Source organism: Uloborus diversus, chromosome 4 (genome assembly GCF_026930045.1).
Source record: "Uloborus diversus isolate 005 chromosome 4, Udiv.v.3.1, whole genome shotgun sequence".
In the NCBI taxonomy this organism is placed as follows: domain Eukaryota; kingdom Metazoa; phylum Arthropoda; class Arachnida; order Araneae; family Uloboridae; genus Uloborus; species Uloborus diversus.
In genome coordinates, this window is record NC_072734.1 from 71376606 (window position 1) to 71402381 (window position 25776).

Below are 25776 nucleotides of genomic sequence, written 5' to 3' on the forward strand. Positions count from 1 at the left end.
AATCGTTTTGGGATACCTTTGGATAATGATCCCCCTCCCTACTTTGTAAAACTGTCTGTTACTATGTTCGTCAATGAGATATTGTGTCGCCAAATACATCCGAAATGTTTCCGAATTAAAGTAGTAATACTTGGCGAGTGTTTGAAATTGTGCAACAAAGACAAATTAATGGAAGTTTTGATGCTGTTAATAGATTTGGTTAATTTAGTTAGCAGATTATTTTACACTAGCATTCCCGTACCCAGCATAGCTCGGGTAATGGAATTACCAGGGGATAACAGTGTTTGGTGTACAGGGGCGGACACAGATATAATTTTGGAGGGGGCCCGGAAATTGAACAGCCGATCCCCTCCCGCATTCAATATGTACCACAGTTTTCATGACTTTATTTTGTAAATTTTTTTTTAGTATCACTTAAGGCCAATTAGACTACTTTTCGGTACATAAATATTATGCACTAATAATGCTTTGAATGTGGACGCAGGGGTAGAAGTGACCAACTTGTCACATATAGGACATTTTCCACAAAAAATGAAGGACAAATATAGGACACATTATATGAATAATTTTGCTATGAAAAAAGAAATAATACATATCATATATTATTCAGTTATTCTTATCAATGATTTTGTTGAAAAAAAACCTCAAACAAAATATTTTACATCTATAATGACTTCCGTGTAGTTGAAAGAATAATTTTTGAAAAAAGTGTACTTTATAGACTAAATAACTAAACAAAATTTGAAGAAAGATAATTTATTTTTTTTCCTCACTCATGACCCAAGTACTAATTCCACTGCTCTTAGATTTTATATCTAAACTGAACCCTTTACCACTTGTATTAGGAACAAACAGAGCTTGAGAAGGATCCTTCTGACGTTTTTCAGAGTTTTCTTTATGCTTGAATGTTTTAGCATGCTGCCTTAATTGCGAAAATCCACTATAGCTTATGGGCACTGAACAGTTGCAAAAATGACAAAAAGCGATAAAATCCTTTAGTGCACCATGCACCAAAATTTGTAGAATTAATGTCCTCCTGATTCACCAACTCCACACGAAATGTTGTTAAGCAATGAGATTTCGCCATTATAATTCCACTTATTACAACAAACTACGTTTTAACATCATAAGGAACTAATTATTCCACGATCTCAAAATTCCACAAAAAGAAAAGATTGCAAAAAGAAAATTAGAACATTCCGATCAGAAAATGCACTGAACGCAAAAATATACCAACGAAAACCATGATGGAAAACAAAACAAACGGCTGTTGCCCCCCCCCCCCAATGCAAAATTCTAAAACCAACTTCAGCATTAGTTCTCGAAACTCCACCCACTATAGAGTGACGTCACATTGCTGTAGCTAATGAGAGAAGATGCCTGTTGCAGAATTTAGTCAGTTGAGTTTTTTAATTTGAAATTCGTTTGGGCACGTACTTTCAGCGAAAAATCCGATGTCAGAAAGTTTATTTACCGTTCTTTTTAAATGATATATATGGTATAAAACGAGAATATAGGAAATATAGGACATTTTTGAAAAATATAGGAAATATAGGACGATTTTGATGCTTTTTTTTAAAATATAGGATATATAGGACTACTTCGACCCCTGTGGACGTGTGTAATAAAATATTTTTTATTTAAGTTAAAATTAAAATTATTTATTGCTTTCACAGAAATTAATAAATACACTTAAATTACTTGTTTTCAAAATATTTAATTCAAAAATAGCTGTTTGAAAAATAAAGTTACCATAATAATACAATCGCGCCCGTTTAGTTAGTCTATGATGTAATGTATGATCCACATAATCCATATATTGTACTTGACAAATATTTCGTGGCAATTGGCAAGTTTTATTGTTATGATCTAAAACTCAATTATATTTAAAAATATTTTTTTAAAATAAAATATTTTCTTCCCAAATTCTGGTAAATTTTAATGTTTATGATTCATACATATTTTTGCAGCTTTAAATACTTTTCAGAATATAGTTTAACAAGATAAGCAAAATTTCCATGTTTCATTTTAAATATCTTTAATGCATGTCTAAAGTACCCAAATGTGATTTTCTCAATTGTCCCCACTGTAAGTAAAAATTAAGCAAAATTATTTCTTAGCAAAGAAACAAGTTCACATTTTTGTGTTTTTCATTTCAAAGTATTGAATAATTTGAGTTGAAAAAAATACACAAAATTAAATTTTCATAAAAAAATTAGCTCGCGGAATTTTATTTTTAATTAGTCCCATTGGGTATTATCATCATAGACTAATAATAAGAATAGACCGAGCTATGGCAACCCTTTTGCTGCTCATAAACCAAATCATGTGACTGGTGGATATCCTAGCAACAGCGGGCGTTGATCGCAGCAGACGATCAACGCCCGCGAGAAATAAAATAAATAGAATTGATGGAACACGGAAGAATGATCTTTTATGGAGTTCGATTTGTAAATTTGTTATTTTAAGTTGTAAATATTTATTTAATATAGTGAGTTTTTCGTTTAGATAGTACTGAGCATTTTCTTTATTCAATTTCAATAACTCTCTAAGCAATTAAAGTTGCAAGAGCACAAAAAGAATCGGCAAACGGTAAGATCTTTACCTACAATTTCAATTTAAGATACCGATAGTACATTTTTGCACTAACGCAAAACGTTTACGCCATTACGTTTACGCCAACGCTGACGTAGCAGTTCCGAATGAAATAAAAGTTACTGAAAACTGTGATCAAAAACTAATTACTAATGTCAAAATAATGCATAACTAAAAGAAAAACAGTTCAATCTCTGCACCTGGAAAAAAAAATTATAATAAAAACACATTACGTCTTAAAATACATGTCGAGTGCCAAACTATAGATAATCCTGCCATCTAGCAACCATGCTGCCAAAGTTTTCGCCAAGCCTCCCACCAGTCACATGACGTATCCATGAACCAACTTTTTCAGCAAGTCTGGGAAAGCTCGGTCTACTCTTATTATTAGTCTATAATTATCATTCTCTCACAATAGTCAATTTCCTTCTTCAGAATCGTAACGAAATAAGGGTAATCTATAAGCTTACTCTTATAGCTTACTGGTCACTTTTTCAGCCATTTTAATTTGTTTAACAATGTGTATGTTAGCAAGGCGGAAGACAGGGCTTTTTTAACTGTAAAACTTATTGTTCACTTCTAAAAGGTTGTGCGGTTTATAGAGAACTAGGTTATTATAGGTCGGTGATGTAAAGATATTCTCAGTGGCGGATACAGATATTATTTTTGGAGGGGGCCCAAGAAATTGAAAAGCCCCACCCCCCCATTTTCAATGTTTCATAACAAAGTTTTCATGACCTTTTTTTTTCCCCCGCGATCCCTTAAGGCCAATTAATCTACTTTTAAGTACATAAAAATTATGCACTTTTCTACTTTGAATATGGATGTAAAATATCTTTAATATTTCAAGCCAATTAAATACTAAACCCGAAATAATTTCACCGAGACGCTGAAAAATGAGCGGTTTTAATTAAGAAAATTTTCATGATGATTACAAGAAGTTTTATAGAAGTAGAAGTTTTTTATTTTTTATGAAAACAAGAACTCGGCCTCCAGCCGATTCGCTGCATTTCCCCTTCAGCGTAGAGCCGAAAGAATAGTTAAGCGCAATGCTATAAAATGGAGACTCAAAATGAAAATTTCGCAAGATAAATTAATTAAAAGTGTTCTCTGGTCACTTGTTGCGATTTTTTTTTTTTTTTTTTTTGAATTTTCAGGTCTGCCATTGTAAAGAGTTCCTTAAAAACCTTCATTTTTTCAAATGCCTCTAAAATCTGTTAAACGAAAAAGTGGAAGCTCTCCTTCTCAGGGAGCGTAATGCTCAGTATTACTAATAAACTGTAAAAAAAAAAAATGAAAATTTTTAAAATTGACATATTTGAGAAAATTCAAAAAAATTGTTTTAAACTTTTTTTTTTTCAAAAGACTGGAAAAAAAAAACAAACAAACCTAAAGCACGTATTTCAAAATGTTGCATATGTTTCTAAACAAGAAAAAATGTACTTTTAAATAAAACAAACCGCAACAAAATATGTTCTACCGTTCCTGAGATAACGGACTTTAAAAATTTTGATGAAAATCCCAAGTGAGAAATCATGACAGGAGCGCCATCTTTGGCGACCTGTATCTCGGCCAAAGAATTTTTTGGGGGAAAAAAAAGCGTATATCTTAATTTTTTATGAATTTTAACATATGTTAAATTCAAAAAAAAAAAAAAAAAACCGAGACCATCATGTTCTAGCCTTTGTTGAATTGACATGGATAATACCATACATATTTTATTACAAATCATTTTTAGTATCGGTTAGGATTTCCTCTGAAAAGTTCCCGCTGTTATATCTCATGTCTGATTCGAACCTACGTCCACTAGATCATGAAGCCCGCGCTTTCAGATCGAGCCACCCTGGCTACGCATATTCCAGGTTCCAAGCATTTTATGTTACGATATACATTTTCCCGTTTTCATAACATTTCTTGTTGCTGCCCCACTTCTATTGGTCATAGCGTGATGTTATATAGCCTATAGCCTTCCTCAATGAATGGACTATTCAACACAAAAAGAGTCCCTCCCCCCCAATTCGAACCAGTAGTTTTTGAGATTAACGCTTTCAGACAAACAAGCTCTACTGCTTTATATTATTAGTATAGATATAGCCTTCCTCAATAAATGGACTACTTAACATAAAAAGAATTTTTCAATTCGAACCAGTAGTTTCTGAGATTAGCGCGTTCAAACAAACTCTACTGCTTTATATTATTAGTATAGATATAGACAAACATTTCTCTAAAAATAATTATGAATAACCGTATATTAATATGTATAGAAAACTTTAATGTATTTTCTTGCAGTCTCTGATCTGGGACGGATCATGGATGCAGAGCCCGACTAACTAAAAGTGAGACCCAAGGCCCACAATAATTTTGAGGCCCCCTGAAGACTATTATTTTAAAAATGTGTGTATTTTTTTGTAATTCTTTAAGTAATTTGGGGTCCCTTAGGAAGAGGGGGCCCCAGGCCCAGGCCTGTGCGGTAATCAGGCCCTGCATGGATGGATGCTGACCATCTCGTCATTTGCCCATGAGCTCTTTCCAACTGCTCTCTTGCGGACCGATACTGAGAGGTCAAGAGCCTTTTGGATTCATAGACTTTTGCTACAGTTGCTTTTTTTTAATTATTTTATTTATTTATTTATTTTTTTGTATCTTTGTTCTCCACTTGTTTATATCCTTAATCCAGTTGTACTTTTGTATCTGTAGTTGCTTTAAAATTTTGCCATTAAAAATAAATTAAAAAAAAAAAAATACTGCATTTTCAATTATAAATCAGCTTTGAATTCAATAAAATCAACTTTTTTCTCAACAATGAAAAGTTTCATCGAAACGTGCCAAGATTAAATGTCAACATAATCCAGTTGCCTCGATTGAGTGACGTCATATTTCAGCGCTACGGCCTTCTGTTGCGACGGCATCGGTCCAGTAGTTTTCAAGTTCATCTTGGACATACTTACACATATACAGAAGTAGCCATTTATGTATACAATTTTTTTTTTTTTGCGCCTTCGGGATTTTTTTTAGGCCTTTAAGGAGTAAAGGTTGGCGCCCTCGTGGGGGACCCTGTCCGCCCCAGTTACCAAAGATTGTCTAAAACTACGTTTCTAAAACTAAATTCTGTTTTTTTTTTTTTTTTTTTTTTTTTTTTTTCCTGTCCGCCCCAGTTACCAAAGATTGTCTAAAACTACGTTTCTAAAACTAATTTTTTTTTTTTTTTTTTTTTTTCACAGGAGCGAAATCCCCGCACCCCTCCTCCCTAGGGGTTCCCACCAGGGAAAAGGTAAAACTCTGTAGTATTTATTCATACACGTTTAAAAGAAAAAAAAAGTGTATCGTAAAACTCAAGAGTCTCCAACTTTTTTTCTTCAGGACCATACTGAAAATTTTTAAGCCGAGGAAAGTGAACGATATTTTCATTTCAGATGTTCAAGTTAGCGCTAAATACTTTGTGCTCAGTGTTAGTTTTTGAGATTTTCTGGGCTTATCTCTTTATATTAAAAAAAGATAAGGTCAAAGAAATTGAAAGGAAATCTGGCGGGCATGTGTTCAAGACACCCCATAGCACCTACAGCCTTGAAATTGTGTACAAAATTACTTCGAGCCCTGGTGGTTTGCACCGGGGGTTTTGTTTTTTAAATTTCGAATTAATTTTTTTGTAAGTATTTTTTTAAGTTTAAATTTCGCATAAATTGCCAATTAACGGGGTGAAAATTACCTGCACATATCGATATTATGTATCGTTGAAAAGGGTGGAATTTTCCGCGTTCTACGCAATTTGTTTCAATACTCTAACTTAATTACGGCAGGAATTATTAGCGTCTTTAGCTCGTATTTTTTTAGGCTTAGCTGAAATTTAGGTACTACTTTCGTCATTAAATCTGTCAGTAAAAAGTGAAGGAATTGTCTCGCAGTTTTCTTTTTGGTACCACTGGAAAGAGCGGCTTTTTTTACTCCAGACCTAACTCGACCGATGGGCGAAAAACTAAGCTCATTTCCAAAGGAAAAAAAGTTACAAGCCGTTTTAATCAAGTTCAAAAAATGTCATCGCCATTCAAATTGATGTTTTATTTGGCGTTGCAATAGTTACGTCTTTTATAAATTCGTTTGTTTCTTCTTTCTTATTCACAAATTTTAAGGGTTTCGATTTTAACGGAAAATCTTAGGCTCAACTCAATTCAGGCCCCGAGCTAAGGCTAAAGACCAAAATATGTTACTAGAGACCACGAATAAGAAAACAACTTTTTATACGTACAAAGCTGCAGTTTTGCAATGCTCAAGAGCCCCTTAGCCCTTACGGCTCTCCAAGGAACAAGTTATTTTGAAAACCAGGGAAGGGGTGCTGTTTGTTCCAAAGGGAACTCATGATGCATTTTTTATATCTGTTTCTTTCTAATTGACTATTTAAATACTTGCGAATCCAATAAGATTTCGAAGCAATCTTTGGGGATTGGTGAGCGGTAGCGAGCAGGGGGCTGGTTTCTTAAAAAATGTTTAGCTGGAAAAAGGAAACATAAAATTCAAAAATGTACTTAGCTTCTAAGCTTCCAGTGGGGCGAACAAAATCTATTCGCGGGTCGTAGGTTTCAGACTCCTGACTAAAATCAAACCTGCCCCCCCCCCCCAAACCTCTCGTTTTTTTTAACCTTGTAACGGCCTGAAAATTTTAATGTTATCATTTTTTAACATAATGATATTACACATAACCAAGACGGCAAATCGCGATCAAACGACAAAACTTGGAACACACCAATTACTACACGACTAAACAAATAAGCACATGACATTTACTAAGTACATGTTAGAAAGTAGTAGATTGGCTAAAATTTTAATTTTTGTAAATTTTACCTAAATTAAACTGAGATTAAGATTTCAAAACATATTTTGGTCACTTACGGAAAATACACATGAGTGTGAGTGTGAAAACACCGTTTTTGAAGTTCTATTTAAACACAAATATCTCAATGAGAAATGACAGTGAGTAGGATGATCTTTTTAGGATGTTCTGAGGAGCTATCAATATTTTTCAAAGAATGAAGAAGTGAAAAAAAAAAAAAAAAAATCACATGTGCCCCTTTCTTCCTACAATTTGCACCTTAATTTGTGGGGGGGGGGGGGGGGAGAGGTATGAATGTGTTGGAGTCAGGGTCCGATTAACCTATGAAGTTATGGGAAGCTTAGTCTCATTTCAGTCCACTCCCCCTACTTTTTGTTTTCAGTATATATTTTATAAAAATTCTACGCACATTGAAACAAAACTCACTAATACTATATGTATTATTTCCAAAAACAACCAAGCAAACTTCCAATTAAAGTTTATCCCTATCATCATTGAATTTTTGTACATTACATATTTTGGTACTCCCATTCGCAGCAGATTAAGGGATGTTAGTTGTTTCAGATTTTTCCCTTCCTAAAATTTATCAAGCGTAATAAAAGTATATTGTAGCACATTGGAGCAAGTTCCACAGATCAAAATAGCTTGCTATCACATTTTATAAACTGTGTCCTCACTTTTTAAAATTCTTCCAAAAAATTTTTTAGCGTGTTCTAATATTTGAATACTTTAAAAAATATATTCAAAAGCAGAAACTGAAAATTTTAAGTCATTTTTATGCCCACTGTTAATTCTGAGGGGAAGCTCAACCGCAAGCTTAATGAGCCTTTTGGGTAAACAGGCCCTGGTTGGAGTTCTGGGAAGGGTTTTCATCTTCCAAAACCCTCACTTGGCTGCGCCATTGCTAAAAACTCAATTTTAGACAATCTTTGGTGATGTCAAGAGCAGAAAAGATTTGAGAGCCCCCCCCCCCCCCTATATATTTCTAGTTTGTTATCTTAAAATGCAGTCCAGACAGTTCTTGGTAACGGTCATTTTTCGAAAAGTGAACGCTTAAAAGCGGATTGTCTATTATCTGCGATTACTTTAAAGGAGAGGGATTCGGTGTGAGTGATGTTGATTTTTTCGAAATTCTATTAGTTGTAAAAACAGTTTTAAACGTTCTTCGATGATGGAGGGGGTAAGAAAGATTTGGAGATGCCCCAGAAATTTTTCTGAAATCGATATTGTAAAAAGGCTACTGAATGTCACCTTTGGTAACATTAAAGGGACCAGTAATTTTTTTTGAATTGAAGTTCCAAATTTTAGTTGACTTTTCATGATGCTAGGGAAGGAGTTTTTGGGAGTTCTCCCATTCACAAACATTTTGAAATTGAAACATTTAAAAGCGATACTTAAGGCAGTAATCTTCAATGATATTGGTGAGGGCAGAGATCAGTGGTCCCCAACCTTTTTCACTCTCGGGCCGCATTGTAAATTTTCGGGGACGAGGCGGGCCGGTCCAACAATATTTTAGCTCAGATGGTCTATTTAGTGCTAGCCTCCCCCATTTACCCATACATTACGAATACATATATATATCCCCCCCCCCCTTTTTTTTCTCCGAACCGTTTGAGTGTTTTTTCAAAAGTGAAAATTTTTACTTCCAGTCTGATATTTTTTTCCATTGAAAACAAACGTTTGCTGCCCCATTAAAATAAAAATATGTTGAATGTTTCGGGCACTTGAGAGGTACATTTCAGTGACATTTGTTCATTGTTTTCCCTTTTTTCTTTAATATCTTGCAATTAGAATCTCTTGATGCGTTTCGATTTACTTTGGTACGACTGACATTGCAATATTTAAAATCTCGCTCAATGTATTTAAACTTTTTTTTTCTATTTCAAACACTTTTCAGTTGCCCATGCGTATTTTTTCCCTTAGCTGTGATTTTAATGATGATATTTTTATCAAAAAAAAAAAAAAAAAGAAAAGAAAAGAGAGAGAGAGAGAGAGAGAGAGAAATGAAAAAACATCGACAGCCCCTATTCGTAGTCTGAGTTCACCCGACGAAGTTATAGTGTTTATATTTATCTATTCATTTTTTATTAAACTGAAGCTTATGGGTTTGTACCATGCACTGAATACTTTTTTAATTAAAAAATGTTTGAAACGTACATTTCGGCTGCCCTCAGTTATATAAATCATAATACTGAACCCGGAATGTTTAATTTTCATTTATTATTACTGTTTTAATTTTTATGTTTTTTTTTCTAGCAACTCAATTTTCATCCACTTTCTGTGATCAGATTCCTTTGAAATTTTGTATGTAACCTCAGACCTGATGAAAATGCAATATTCTATAATCAAATTAATTAATTAACCATTAGTTATTAGTTTATTCCAATTTCATTAGGTTCTTCTCTGTTCGGGTGGAATCTTGCAACTTAATTTTCACTCACTTCCTGTGATCAGATTCTTCTGTAATTTTGTTATGTAACCTCAGATCCGATGACAATGCAATATTTTATAATCGAATTCATTAATTAACCATTAATTATTAGTTTATTCCAATTTTAATCAACACTTTTGTATGCATCCTATAATATGAGGCCGAAAAATGCTCGCATAAATTAAAATTAAATATCCATAAAAGCCCCTGATTTTTCTCCACCAGATAATTTGTTCTCCAACACTCCAAGGTAATTAGGAAGAGTGAATTATAATCATGCTAAAATGTAGGTTAGCATTCAATTGAAAATTCATTGTTGCTGAGGGTTGGGATATTGGAAAATTGTGGCGAACTTTCAATGTAAATGCTGGAAATTATAAATAAAATGTTATGCTGAACTGCTACTTTTTATGTGTTTTTATTTCTTTTAGGTCATCTCCAACACATTTCTGTAATCATCTATGTGTTTCCAGTTCATTCGCAGAGAAATAAATGTATGATATTTTTTTCTACTTGCATTGAACGTGTGTTGTACATAGAAATTTAAATAAAGCAAAATGCTTTTCAGGGTTATAACGTTATTTATCGTGCAGTTTTTTTTTAAGCTTATTTTATTAACTTGATAAATTTACAGAACTCCGTCATCGTCAATTTAACCGTCTCAGCCCTTACCTGATCGAAGTACGTAAATTTGAATGGAACATTTCAGACACACAATACTAAAAAGCAGAAAAAAATTAATTAAAATTTTTTTTTAAAGTATCATGAACTAAAAAGTAAAAATAATTTCTCTAAGCTTTATGTAGATTTAAAATTCCATACAATTTCAGAATTTCTTACAGATTGTCTGGAAAATTTGTAATTGTGAGTTTTTAAAAGCTATTAAAATACTTGTAAGCTTTAAAAGGAAAAACATAGAGCGCATGTATAATTTTTAAATACTAGAGGATTCTGCCTCCTGCTCGCCAACCCCCAAAGATTGCTTCGAAATCTTATTTGAGTCGCAAAGATTTAAATCGTCAATTAAAAAGAAACAGATTAAAAACGCATTATGAGCACACTTTTGGCTCAAAAAGCACCCCTTCCCAGGGTTTCAAAATAACTTGTACCAACTTGCAGAGGCTAAGGGGCTCCTAAGCATTGCAAAACTGCAGTTTTGTACATTTGAAAAGTCGCTTGCATATTCGTGGTCTCTAGACACATATTTTGCTCTTTTTAGTTTGGGGCTTGAATTGAGTTGAGCCTAAAATTTTCCGTTAAAATCGAAACCCTTAAAGTTTGTGAATAAGAAAGAAGAAACATGCGAATCGAAAAGACGTAACTATGGCAACGCCAAATAAAACAACAATAATTTTAATGCAGATGAGATTACTCTAATTTGACTTTTAACGGCTTGTATCTTTTTTTTTCCTTTGGAGATAGAAGCTTAGTTTTTCGACCATAGGTCGAGTTAGATCTGGAGTAACAAAAATCCGCTCATTCCAGTGGAGTCAAAAAGAAAACTGTGGGACAATTCCTTCGCTTTTCACTGATATGAGAAAGTAGTACCTAAATTTTAGTTAAGCCTAAAAAAGGTCAAGGTTAAAAACGCAAATAACTCCCGCCGTATTTAAGTTACAGCATTGAAATGAATTGCGTAGAGCGCGGAAAATTCTTTCCTTTCCAACGATATATAATATTAACATGTGCAAGCAATTTTTCACCCCTTTAATAGGCAATTTACGTGAAATTTGAGCTAAAAAAATTAATTATAAAAAATTAATTCGAAATTTAAAAAACAAACCCCCGGTGCAAACCACCAGGGCTCGAAGTAATTTTGTACAAATTTCAAGGTTGTAGGTGCTACGGGGTGTCCTGGACACAGGCCCGCCACAAACTTCCTTTCAGAATTTCTTTGAAACCTTACTTTATCTACGTATACATACATAAATGGCTACTTCTGTGGGGATGTCCGGGGTAAACTTCAAAACTACTGGACAGATTTCAACCATTTTTTTCGCCACAGATAGCTACATTATCAGGGAGCAACTTAGACTATAATTCATTCCTAAAAAACTTAGTTTAAAAACGTTATGATCGAAAACAGTAAATGTCATGCAATTGCACTATAAAATGATTAAATATAAAACCTATTGTTACGAAAATTCGTTGCCTCACAACAGCAATATTAACAGTAATTATAATGATTAACAGTAATCATTTATTGCTTTCTTAGGAATTGTATCCTCATCCATATACATAAATGGCTACTACTTGGTGTGTATGTCCGGTGTAAGTAATTTCGGTTCAGTTTAAAATCATTTAAACATTTGGAAACTCTACATTTTGCACACTTAGGGAAACATAAGTAGAGAGCTTTTTTTCCTTATATTTTTGTGTGTTTGTTATAGTCTTTTGTCTTTTTGTACTATTTAATTAAATAAAGAGCACAGTTTTTTTTTTACTGATCTTTGTTTTTCTTAGTTCATTTTTTGGAAATTCTTCAAATTTTATACGTTTCAATTCGTGCTTTCGTTTCTAAATGAATACTTGTTCGTTCTTTATACTTTTTCTATTTTTCTTTTATGTGTAAGGAAGAAGCTAGATTTTTAATCACGTCAAAGCGGTGTGTTTTGAGTTCTTTCAGTTAAAACAGAAAACGAAAGAAAGTAGCGATTATTTCTCACAATTATTTCTGACCCAGGCAACGCCAGGTATTTTTGCTAGTTTATTATAAAGAGAAAGAGATAGGTGAGAAAGGCTATTAATCAAAAAACTTACAGCTCAGTTTATACTATTTGCAGAGCAATAATTGTTAGTTAAATTATAAATGCACCAATTGTATGTTGTGTGTGTACAATATTTTCCCTTTTAAAACTAACAAGTATTTTGATTGCTATTAAAGACTCATAATTACAAATTGTCCAGACAATCTATAAGAAATTCTGAAACTGTATGGGGCTTTTAGGTAGAGAAAGTAGCCAAGTCAAGTGATGTACCTGAAATGAAGAAGTACCAAGAATTTAACTTTTAAATTTTAAAAGAAAAGTGATGGTTTCATAATGTGGTGATGTCAGTTAAATGTCTTTAATAGCGTCAAATCGAAACGGGATTTGAAAAATTAATAGCGTCAAATCGAAACGAGATTTGAAAAATTATTTTTCATCACCAAATTTGTGCCCAATTTGGCAATTTATCACGAAGTGGTCATCAAATCATAACATCACTTAAGTTGCATTGAAATTAACTGATTCGACCTCTCAAAAAAGGTTCATAGAGATACTTACATACATACAGACGCCACGAGAAAAGTTGGGATGATTATTCGGGGATCGTCAAAATGGATATTTATAATGGTACACATGCACATGCGAACGAGCTGAGAAAACTATTCAACATTTCATTCGGGGGTGAGCAAAATGTAAATTTCAGCCGATATCTGAGTGAAATTTTTTTCGCAATTACAATTCTTCCTTTACTATGTAAAAGGAGGTTAAAAAAAAAAAATATGTTTCATTCTTATTTTTTAAATTCATTAAGAACAACATCGTTCCTTATGGTTTATGCAAAGATCAGCTTTTAGTAAAAAATATTTATTTCCAAATGCATGTAGAATACATGTAAGGCATTGTATATATCATCTCATAAAATATTACAAATACTCAGCATGTAAATACAGTGAAACTCTATTATAACGTAAGTGAAATTAAGGCCCATAATATTTAAGAGAACATGGTCAGTTAAATTTATAAGAGATCATCAATTTTACGGTGTGAATAAACATAGGCGGCCAGTGGCGGCTCGTGCCTTGAAAAAATGAGGGGGCCAGATTATGGGTGCGCTCGCATCCCCCCCCCCCGGTTAAAAAAAAGAAATTTATAATTTTTTTTTTAAATATTTAAACTTTCTGAAAATAATAATGTGTGTTAAATAAATAAAACTGAATTCATTTTAAACACAGGGGAAGCTACAAAATACTTAAACTACTAAGTAAATCACGAAATATATTAACATCATGTTTATGTCCATGATTGCCGACAGGATTACTGACGTCACTTTCTCCCCTCTGACTTTCAAAAATAAACTTTAATTAATCAGATGGGGGAAAAGCTACAAAATACATCCCGAAAGTGATTAATCTCACGTTTATGTCCAGTACGCTTTCCGGCGCTGTAGAACGTCTCCCTTGCAGCACCGGGACTGCAAAGGAGGCACTTCACCCACTGGCTTTTCGAAATAAATAAATAATTTTTAAAAAGCAATTCTAATCTAATATTTTTAATGATAATATTATTTTTAATCTTTTAATAACTAATTATTTGAAATGAGTAAAATTAATTTTATTTTAAGCAAGGTCAAATTACAAAAGGGCAAAAATATTATGATTAGAGAAATACGTAAAATTTTTAAACTAATTAACTTCAACAAAGACTAAAATACATCTCAGTATTCGCTTTAAAACAAATAAAATAAAATTAGATAACTAAATTTAAAAAAAAACTAAAACTAAATAAATTAAAAAACTAGTAAAAAAAATTCTCAGCGATTTACATGCGGGTGTACCCTTATGTATGTGAAACTGCTAGCGAATATGGACAAGATTCAGAATTCTTATGCGAGCAAAGAAAAAAAATATCGAACACCTTTTATTTTCTCCAAATTATTGATAACTTGTCACATTTTTTTTTTATGAAACTACATGAGCAGTAATTTAGAACAAGTAATAATTTCTGTGTAACAATGGAAAGACATTTTTTGATTAAAGAAAAAAAAATCTTGTAACGATATGTGCACACACATACATACAACACAACACACAACAGTGGTGCATCTAGAAAATAACTTTTAATGGAGGGAGGGGGCACAATAGGAAAGAAATCTCATCAATTTGATTGATTTGATTTGATTATCAAATCTCTCAATTTTGAAACTAGTTGTTTTAAAATCGCAATTTTAGCCGTTTTTGATGATGTTAGGGGAAAGAAGGGTACAGGGGACTCCACGGAAATTTGTAGAAATTGATGCCTTAAAACGCTGTTACAATCCATATTTATTGATGTTAGAGTAAGGGATGAGGTTCCAGGACTCTCCCCGATCATTTTATTTATTTACTTATTTATTCATTTTTTGAAGAAAAAAATAAATAAATAAAAATCAATTTTTTTCCTCCCTCCAACTTTTCGAAATTGCAGTTCCAAAATTGCAATTGTTGACAAACTTTCAAGATTTTTACAGAAAGAGGTTCTAAAGCTCTCCCCTGGAATTTTTTTCAAAATTGAAGCCCTAAAATCGGACTGATGGAAAAAAAAAATCTTCGTATAATTCGCAGATATCACGATGATTTAACATACAATTTTAGCAACTAAATTAAAAATGCGAAGAAGTAGTAATTTTTAAGGTATGTTCAAATCTAATATAAAAAAAAAACTAAAAAATGATTATTTCTTTTCTAAATTGTTGTTATAGTACGCTAATTACTTGAAGACAAAGAGCAAAGAAAGGAGCAAACGGTCTCTCTTGAGCAAATGAAGGCTTCTCCCTTTACTGTATGTTGCATATTTTTCAGAACCTGAATCGAGTAAGAACATTCAAGCTATGTAAAATAAACAACATACCGGCAGGGTAACGGTCTCGGCGAATCCTGCTGCAAATATTGAGGTTCAATGCGTTGGTGTTGAAGAAAAAAAAAAAAAAAAACTCACACACACAGATAATCCGCGGCAGCGTACAGTCAGCACCTCATTAATTTCATACTTTTGTAATAGATAATCCGCATAAAAATACAATACATTTTTTTTTAAATTTCATACACGTTCGCACAAAAAAAAAAAAAAAGAAAAGAAAAGAAAAGAAATAAAAAGTTGTCTGAAAAAAAAGTGATTGGGCCCGGCCCCCTCTGGCCCCTCCCACGAGTGGCATTTGGTGCACCAAAAAATGGTGGGTCAATCAAAAGTGTGGTTAGAGGACGTGACCCACTGAAGCTGCTTTTGTTTTTTTGTAAAATTGGGTTGCCTTAAAGGTTTTCAACATTTATGATTCTATGACCTCCAAAAAATGTGGAATATGGCCTCAAAAATTGGGACGGATGGCCACCGCCAACTTTCCTTTTCCAATTCAAAGTTCCTTTTTTTTTTCAGAATATTGTTAGGGATAGTTACTAAGTGAACATACTAAAAGTTCCAGCCCCTAGGGGGTGAGCTAAAGGTGGGAGAGAGGAGGAAGAAAATTTTGGTTTTTCGAGAAAATGTCGGAAACGGTGGAAAAAATGCGTTTAAAATAAAAATTCAAGCTAAATAAACTTCCTACGAAACTGTTTCTACACAAATTTGTCAAATTTCCAATAATTTTCCGGGTATAAGTTATGGAAAATCGATGATTTTCCGAAAAAAATTTGATATGCTATTTTGTTATATTTTATTCAACTAATCAAAAGTTACAGAATTTCAAACACGTGCTTTTATGGCAACAAATGGAAAACTTGCCATTCACAAATTTCAAACTGACTTGAAAGGATCGTGTACTTCCTCTTTCCTCAATGAAATTGACAATCCGGATGGACAATTTGCAAAATTACGTTTATGCAGTATGAATTGGTGGACTGAGGAAGTGCAGATAGTCAGTACTATACATACCGTTTAAGGAAATTGATAACGACATTGATTTGATTTAATTTGAATTTGTTGTTGCTGAGGATACCTAGTCTACAAGACTTTTGGGCAAAAAGAGACGACTGTATAAACCATATGGAAATCAATGTCAGTTAGAAAATTGAAACGACGGCCAAACAAGGTTTCTGTCCAACTTTCATAATAACAGTCATCTGACAAATTCGCTAATGATGAAGCTGTTGAAAAACGAGACAAACACGCTCCAAGCTTTAGGTGATGTTGACGTTGATATTGCGAAGACGGCTATCATCAGATGGCAAAAATCAGCGAAGCTATCATTGGAGAGGAAGTTCTTCTGGTTGTTCTCTTAATAGCCAAATCCTCAACTGATCACCACAGTCTGCTATCAAAATTTACTAGAAATCTAAAATCATATAACATGTATCTAAGGTACATATCAACAGTTTTTCTTCCGCTGAATCCATTGAGGCTGCTGGGGTCATATGTATCTCTCATGGTATGGTGCTCCAGTCACAGAAAAGTCCCTCAACGAGTTCCTTACAGATCATTTATCAAAGTAGCTGCCAACATCAAAACTGATCTCTAACCCTGCAGTACCACCAGGTGCACCTGTAGCTAGGAACTTAATGCCGAAATACCGGACTAGGGTTTAGGAAAGGAGGAATGACCAACTCGTGCCGAAACTCTCGGATTCGGATGTTGCTCCTGCGGAATCTTGAAGATGATTTTGATCGATTGCTTTTCTACAAGTGACCGGAAGGTCACTTGTAGAAAATCTTCATTAAACTATTTTGTCGCAAGCTTTCATTGCAAGGGCAGTAGTAACAACGGAATCAAAATATTTATCCAGTACGAAGGGGACGAGGATGACATCAATACATTACCAATTTCTTAGAACAACTTTTCACTGCTGGTGATATGACTTTTCCGCCTCAGAGTAAAACCAAGATGTCACCTTCAAGATGATATTTTCATTTTCTAATTACTGTCAGTCCCTATTCCATATAAACACTTTCAAAATATGATTACTAATAATGTAATAAAAAATAAAATTACAAAAGGGTGCTACCAGTCAGCTACATTTACCTTATTTCGATAATTAAAATTTTCATTATAATGCTATAGCGTCACATATTCATTTCAAAACGAATAGCGAAATTGAGTACATGCTAGAACTTCACAGTTTTTGATCGCTTGTCAGCTGGGTGTTTCGGTGATTGGGCATAGGCTTCGTATTTCCTTGGTATCAGGTTAGAATCTGCAGTTCAAGTGTTCAGCCGGTCTAGACACAGAAAACCCTCAGAGTCCTTGTCGCATGATCGTTGCACAAGATCCCTTGAACGCCTGCTTGGCACAAACACTCTGAGGACAGTTTTGTGTAAAAACAATTTCACAATAAATGTAGTTAACTTTCACTTTTTTTTGGAACACATTTTTTCTGCCGTTTTCGAGATAGAATCGAAAATCACAAAATTTGGCTTCCCCTTCCCACCTTTAACTTCCCTCCCTCCCCCTAGGGTCGGGGACTTTCAGTATGTTTACTTATTAATTACTTCAAACAAATTTCTTACTGAGGAAGTACTGGCTTTATGCACTTCCTCAGTTCACTTTCGTTAAACAGTGCCATGACTATGGAGCTAATTCATACTGCATATACGTAGTTCTGCAAATCTCTATCCGATTTCTTGGTAAGGGGCTGTCCATATAAATGATGTTACACTTTTTTTCAACATTTTAGACCCCCTTCTCATTTGTCACAAAGTGATTTTCAAAAAATAATTTTAAAAACATATTCATATTAAAAAATGCTTGATGTCACACTTCTTATTCTTTCTTCCTCCTTGTCACAAATTCCACTACCTGATAGGGAGATTCAGGGGCTCACCCCCGGAGAAATTTTTGAAGTTGTCCTAAGAACGCAGATTAGAGTGTGTCTGATAATGTTAGTTACGAGGAGGAACTTCCAGAAATTCATCCCGATAGTTCCCCCATAGTTGTTTGTGTGTACAACGGATCCCACATGTCTAAAAAAGTTCCTGTTTGACAACAGTAAAAGGTGAGATAGAGATAAAAAAGGAAGGAGAAGCCAAATTTTTTAAACTTTTTCTTTTCTTTCTTTCTTTTTTTTTTTTTTTTTTGATGAAAAGAGAAGTTTTTTCTTACATATTTTCAACTTTACGATGTCTCCGAGGCCCCTCAGATCCTCGGAGCCAATAGGCAACTGCCTACTTTGCTTATTTAGTAATCCCGCCCTGCCTGGAAGCAGCACTCGAATTTGTCGCCCCCCTTGAAGCTGCCACCCGGGGCAAGAACCCCGGATTGCCACCCGTAGATAGGGTTCTGGTCAGCAGAAACATAGTTATGTGATTAACGTTATGCTTGTTTGTTTCATGAAGAAGGATATTGGTTTTGCTAAAGAATGTTCAGTGTGTGAAAGTATCATTAGCAAACCAAGACCTCCATTTTTTTCAAAACTTGCAAAAAATGCAATTTTTTAAAAGTCTTGACGGAGAATTCATTGATGTGTGAACAAAGCTTTATCTCATAATCACTCACTAAAACACACGTATTTTGGTGCTTCGAGGAACCTCTTTTTAAATGCAAGCAGATGAGACTGTTTCCATGAGCTCACATCTTTTTGCATTGAAAAATAGGTTCATTGCAATCTCAAAACACATGTCTGTAATATTTTCTGTTATATTGTTTTCGGTTTTTTCCGATTGTTTTCATCTTTACTTATGACTAAAATCAATAAAATTTGCAAACAAAAATGGATAAAGCATTAAAATACTTATTTTATATAAAACCTAACTACGTCAAAGATGGCAAAAAAAGAAGTACTTACAGATTACCAGTAGACAAAGAAAAAAAAGTATTTATGATTCAACCACAAACTGTAGCAACAATCTACTATTTTAACAGACTCTTATCATTAGAAAAAGGAAGAAGACCCCTTCTTTAGAATCATATAATCTAGTTGTGGAAAACGGATTCTGTGTTGGAAATTACAAAAGTATCTCATAGCTGTGAGTGCTTTAAGATCAGATTGTGCAGGAGTGCCTCCTCCACAAGAGTAAGGGTGCATCCCCTCAATATCAGAGATCCCCCAAAAGCAAGACCCCCCCCCCCAAAAAATGAAAAAAATAGCCCTAAAAACACCCTACCTAAATATTTCAATGGTGGGCACCCCTGACATTGTGAGGTTAGTCTCTTCGTGAATAGGTATTTTCGATTCTTTGAGCTTGTGGTTTATTCTTTTATTAATTTTCCTCTATATTTCGTTTCAATATAAATGTATGTATGTATGTAAATGTATATATATATATATATATATATAATAGTAACAAAAAAAATTTAAAAAAAAGGGGGGGGGGTAGGATTAAAAAAAATATATGAACAAAGCCAAAGAAAAAGAAAGGCTGCTTTGAGATTGAACTCAGCAGCATTAGAAATCTCAAAGTATGAAGTACCAGATATACAAAGCAACACCAACTGGATAACATGGTTTAAACTATGTTAAACATAAAGAACTTGCTCGTTCTTCCATCGCTCAGCATTGCTGGACTTCTGGTCACTGTTTTGATTTTTCATCTGCAAAGATTATTTGTAAATGTTCTTCGGTTTATGACCTCGATTTCTGGGAAGCTTACCATATTTGGAAAAATTCTCATTCTCTTGTCAATGATTTTTCCAGCACTCCATTTTTTCATGATATTTGGAAGCAATTTCTATAATTGCCTTTCCTGTTTCTTTGGTGTCTCGCACTCTTTTTGTCTCCTGGCTTCTGATTGGGATGTCTCTTGCCTTGCTTTGAGCCCGGAGCGTACATGCTGTTCGCTGATTGGTTGTTTGTTGTCATGTTCCTGTATTCTTATTGGTTGGCTCTCTTTGGTATAAATACCGGTGTCCACCTGGTTTTTTGTCAGTTCTCTCGCAACTTCTGGTTGTGGTGGTGAGCTTTTTGCACTGATGAAGAGGCTCCATTGTAGCCTTGAAATAGCTATATGCTGTGTTTTCTCGAATATTTGTGCTTTATTTACGTTGTTTTTTCACCTTAACCAACTGGATAGTTAGGCAAACGCACTACAAAATCCAAATAATGCATACTTTGAAGCGGCAGCCAAATTTAGAAAAGATAAAAAATGGGGAGAGAATGTAATGAATATACAAATGCCTGGTGTGGAAATACCGTAGAATACTGTTATAACGCCGATCTATATAACGCAATTCTCTATAAACTGCATAACTTTTCAGAAGTAAACAATAAATTTTGCAGTTATAAAAAGTCCTCTGTTTTGCCTTGAAAACATAAAATTTGTTAAGCAAATTAAATTATGAAAACCATTTCTCATCTTTTCATTTTAATTCAAAGCTCTTAAATGAAAATTAGTATCCACAGTAAAAAGGATATTAGTATGCAAACCATGAAACTAGCAGAAATGCAGGATAATTCGTTTTCTTTTGATTACGAAACACATTTATTTGTGATTGACAATATATATATTATATTGTATAATTAGTGCTTTAATACTCACTGTAATTAATACTTATTCTGAAGTGCAAACATGGATATATTCTGAATATTTGTTTTAAACTTTGGGAAATGATCTATATAACGAAAAAACCTGTATAATGCAAAAGCTCTGGTCCCAAGGTGTGCGTTATAACAGTCTTCTACTATAATCATTTACCACCTGCCAAAGACAAACTCACGAAAAAAAAATTAAACAGAAGGCATTGTGTATATTCATTACAAATGAAAAACAAAAAAGTGAGTGGGGGTTTCGTCCGCTTTGCTACATCCAAACGGACAAGTGTAGCAAAGCTTCCAATGGACACACATCATCTCACATTCAAGAAAGAACACTTACTTGTAAAGTTCGAAGCAAAAGTCAAATCCATATCCATCTGATCTATTTCAGTCTAATGGTCAATGAAAAAAGCGAAAAAATCATCCATGAAGAAAAAACCAGTAAAACGAATCAATATTCAGGCAGGGTCATCCTTAAAACCATTATAACACATCCACTTTTTTTTTCACATTCCGATTTTTTTTTCTCTTTGCTACTTTTATTTGTTTTATGTATTGCATATGTTATTGTTAAAGTATGAAAACTATTATTTTGTAGAATACCTAGTTATTTCATGGAATAACTGATCGTGTCTGTTAAAGTGTAAAACTCTATTTTAATTTATGGTTCTACTAGTTATTTCATATAATAACGATCTGCAGCCCGTTAAAATGTAAAAAATTCTATATCATATATCTTGCACGACAAATACATTTACTTTCCACCCCTGTGTTACCCCCAAAATGTTCGTGTAAAACCCAGTATGTCAACAAAAAATGCTTTTGTTTTAGAAATAATGTTCTTTGTAGTTCCAGTGTCATTTTAATAATTCTTGTTGTAACAAATGGTTTTATGGTACGTTTCCATAAATACCATTTATACGCTGCATAAATTAGATAAATTGCTTCTTTTTCATTTTCATTGTCTATCATTAGTTTATTTATAGAAAACCTATGTATTTCATTTTAGATAAATTGTTTATTTTACACTTTAACCGTCTCTTATTAGTTAATTTATAGAATACCTAGTTATTTCATAGAATAACTAGGTATTCTATAAAATAACTGCATTATATACTTTAACAGTAAAATATATATGCATGTATATATATATATATATATATATATATATATATATATTATATAAAGATACTTCAAGTCTCTTCTTATTAGATGTAGAGATGTGTGCATGCTCACATTTTATCATTCAGTAAAATTTGGAACTTCATTCGGTATATTGAAAATCGCTTAACACAAAAATTTAAGTTTGGAGCATTTGTGGATACAGCGAGATAGTGTCCAAGCGCACAACATCATACTTTTGGATCATGTGCTTTAAACTTATATTCACAATACTACGAGTTCGCGTTCAAAATTACGGATATTACCTTTCATAATTTCTGCAAAGTAATATTATTGCTCTTGCATAAAAATATTAAATTGGGCAAATTGATGAAAAATTGAGTTTCAATATTTATCTTTTGTGATTAAAAAACGATATTTTAAAGCGCAATCACATTTCGTACGATAGGTACACCTACATGTTAACACCACTCTCACATCCCATGTTGGATCTAGGTGGGGGCGAGGAGGAGGGGAGGGGGAGTTGGACCATGCCACGGACAGCAACGTCTGACAAAGGGCAGTAAGTTCAAGGGTGGTGATAATAAACCACTAAGCACCGATCCAAAAGAGTGTTATAATTCACTTGACAAGAAAATGGCAAATTTCTCACTACATATTATAGTACTTGACAATGTATAAATTTAATCATGTATAATTTAACAATGTATAAATTTTAGTTACATTTAATATTGCATTTCAGAGTCAACTAATTACGAAAATGGACATAATTTTGATAATTCTTTGGAATCATGCATACCACATTTTGTTCCAGCAATTTTGCAGCCCATTATAATAGCATCCTGCATATTTTTCCCTTTCATCAAACTTATAATTGAGCCAGCTATGAACGTATCACCAGCACCTAAAGTGTTCACAACATTTGTAGGAGGAAAAGCTTTTGATACGTACAAAGGACCATCACTGCTTTTGGCACATGCTCCCTTTTCACCCCAAGAGCAAATAAGAGTTGCACTGAAAATAAATTTTTTTAAATTTAAAGGAAAAATTACCTGCATATAACATTAAAAAAATGCACAGACAACAAGGATAGATAAGGTAGACATATAAGAATAAACTTAAATTCAGCAGAAATGACTGATTATTTTTTTTCCTTAAAAATTTAATCGCACTACTTAGCTACTAGGCTATAGTTATTATTCAGAAAAATGAAGAATTTTTTATATCAATTCAAACTAACAAACATTGCTAGAAATCACATGCAGTGTACCAGACAGTCCAGTTATCACATCCAGGGACTGCAGTTTTGTTCTTATTAGAACTTATCAGTCTGGATTTGCGAATAACCGAGCTAGAGGCAGATGTCATCTCATTGAAGCTGAGAGGGCAAACAAAGGTTTCTTTCCCACAGCGCTACCGGTCAAATCATGGTCGGTTGAATCACATGAAAGTTGATCTAATGATGTCAGCGGTTATCAACAGGTTGTCCACTAACTGGTGCTTCATCGAACGCTTTCAGTTGATACGTTGTTACTTGCGCAGACAAATAATGAGCAAGTGAAAAATACTTATTATTGGTTAAAAATGTCACATGGCTCAATCAACCAGCTTAAATTGACATCGACCACTGGATCTGCTGGTGAAGCTATATTAATGACTTTGGAAACAACCACTTAACTGGTAGTTCTATTAAAATGCTCTGGTTAGTCACCAGTTGATCGGTGGTGCTATGCATGTTGAAAGAAAAAAATTCCTTTCCTGAACTTTCCCAACGTTCTAAACCCATGTAGCAGTTGTTTTTGAAAGAAAAACTAATTTTTAAAAACTCGTCGTTTATTTGAACACTCAATCATTTACAGGATAATAAAATAAAAACAGAATCGCTTGAAAACAAAAACGATCTCCATCTATCAAATTGATAGTCACCCTCACTCACTCATTCCAAACACCACCTCATTCCTTCTCAATGCACGTGTCTTATGCACATCGACTCGGCACGTGCCGATCGCCGATTGGCGATGACGTCAATCGCGTCAGCCCGCACCCAGCCGACGTGCAAGAACGAATTTACATGGGAATCAATAACTTTTTCAATAGCCAACATCGGCCCCCTTCCCGTGCAAATCACTCTTCAAACATACTATCACTTTCACAACATCAAAAACATCAATTGCAAATTTAACTAACATTTCAAAAACACAATACATAAATATCACCAGTATTAAATCAAAAAAAAAAAAAAAAAAAAAAACATTTGAAATTTGAAGAAAATCTAATTAGCAAAAGTTCAGCATAACTAAAGTTCAAAAAGTTTACTTTGGAATAAAGTCAAAAAAGTTCAAAGTCCATGCATGCAACTCAAAATCACGCAGCATCTCGCTGGTCAAAATTTGAAATCCGGAAAAGTCATTCTTTCGAAAAGAAAGCACATTCAAACAAATACTTTATCACAAAATTTCTTTAACTCCAATTTAGTAGGTGGCTTCGTAAACAAATCTGCAACATTTTCTTTCCCAGAAACAAATTTCAAACTAAAAATTTCATCATTTACTAAATTGCGAATAAAATGGTATCTAACGTCTATATGTTTCGTTCGCGCATTTTCTACACTTGATTTCGTGAAATCAATTGCCCATTTGTTGTCGCAAAATAAAGTACAATCTCGAAGACCGAAGTTCAAATTTTTATCCGCTAGTACATTTTTCAGCCACACAGACTCTTTCGCCGCGTCAGCTAATGCGGTATAATTCGGATTCCATCGAGGACAAACTCACACATTTTTGCTTTGTTGTTTTCCACACGATAGGAACTTCGTCGATAAAAATTATCATTCCTCCCAATGAAACTCTGTCGTCCCTACTTGCAGCGTAATCGGCATCTGAAAAACTTTTCATTTCAATGTTTCGCACTTTGGACAGGTTCAGCTTATATTCTTTAGTAGACCTAACGTAACCTAGAAGCTTAAGTAGTATTTCCCAGTGTTTGATTCCGGGATTTTCCTGCACTTGCGATAAAACATTTACCGCGTAGGTTATGTCGGGGCGAGTGCGGTTTGCTAAAAATGCTAAACTCCCGAGCAAACTTCGATAGGGAATTCTTTCCATTTCTTCTATTTCACATTTCGAACTTGGGCAATCTAATTTTGAAATAACAGTTCCTTTTACTATGGGTAAAGAAGTTATCGGGATTTTATATTCTTTAAATTTTTCACAAATTTCTTCTATGTAACTTTGTTGATGCAAATACAAATTTTTATGATCTTGACAAAATTCGATCCCTAACAATTTTCTCGTTTCTCCGAGGACTTTCAGATCGAAAATTTTTCGCAGACTTTTTTTAACCTCATCTATATACTGATTTTCTTTTCCGAATATTACGATATCATCTACGTAGAGTAATAGGATGGTATTTGGTCCTTTAAAAACGCAATTACACCATTCTACTTTAATGAAATTAATATTTTTTAATGCTTTCTCGATTTCTATATACCAGTTTCTTCCGCTTTGATGTAGTTCGTAGATTGACTTATTCAGAAGACAAACTTGATTTTTATCTTTACAAAAACCTACGGGTTGGTGCATATAAATACTTTCCTTTAATTCGGCATATAAATAAGCGTTTTTGATGTCTACTTGACAATTTTTCTAACTATAAAAACGAACCA

At 33.6% G+C, this 25776-nt stretch overlaps 1 protein-coding gene across 2 annotated transcripts in view; it reads right to left on the minus strand.

Moving 5' to 3' along the window:
• Positions 1-10457: 10457 nt before the first annotated feature.
• The window catches only part of LOC129220332 (ketohexokinase-like), a 40522-nt gene continuing 25203 nt past the window's right edge, over positions 10458-25776 (minus strand). Inside the window, exons 6-7 of one of the 2 annotated variants that reach the window (XM_054854734.1) lie at positions 22912-23126; positions 10458-10570 (exon numbers count right to left, since the gene is read on the minus strand). In XM_054854734.1, coding sequence (XP_054710709.1) covers positions 10557-10570; positions 22912-23126 — 229 coding nt within the window. In that variant the 3' untranslated portion in view covers positions 10458-10556. Of the gene's footprint in view, positions 10571-22789; positions 23127-25776 lie in introns of those variants that run through there. The other variant, XM_054854733.1, reaches the window with a different exon arrangement.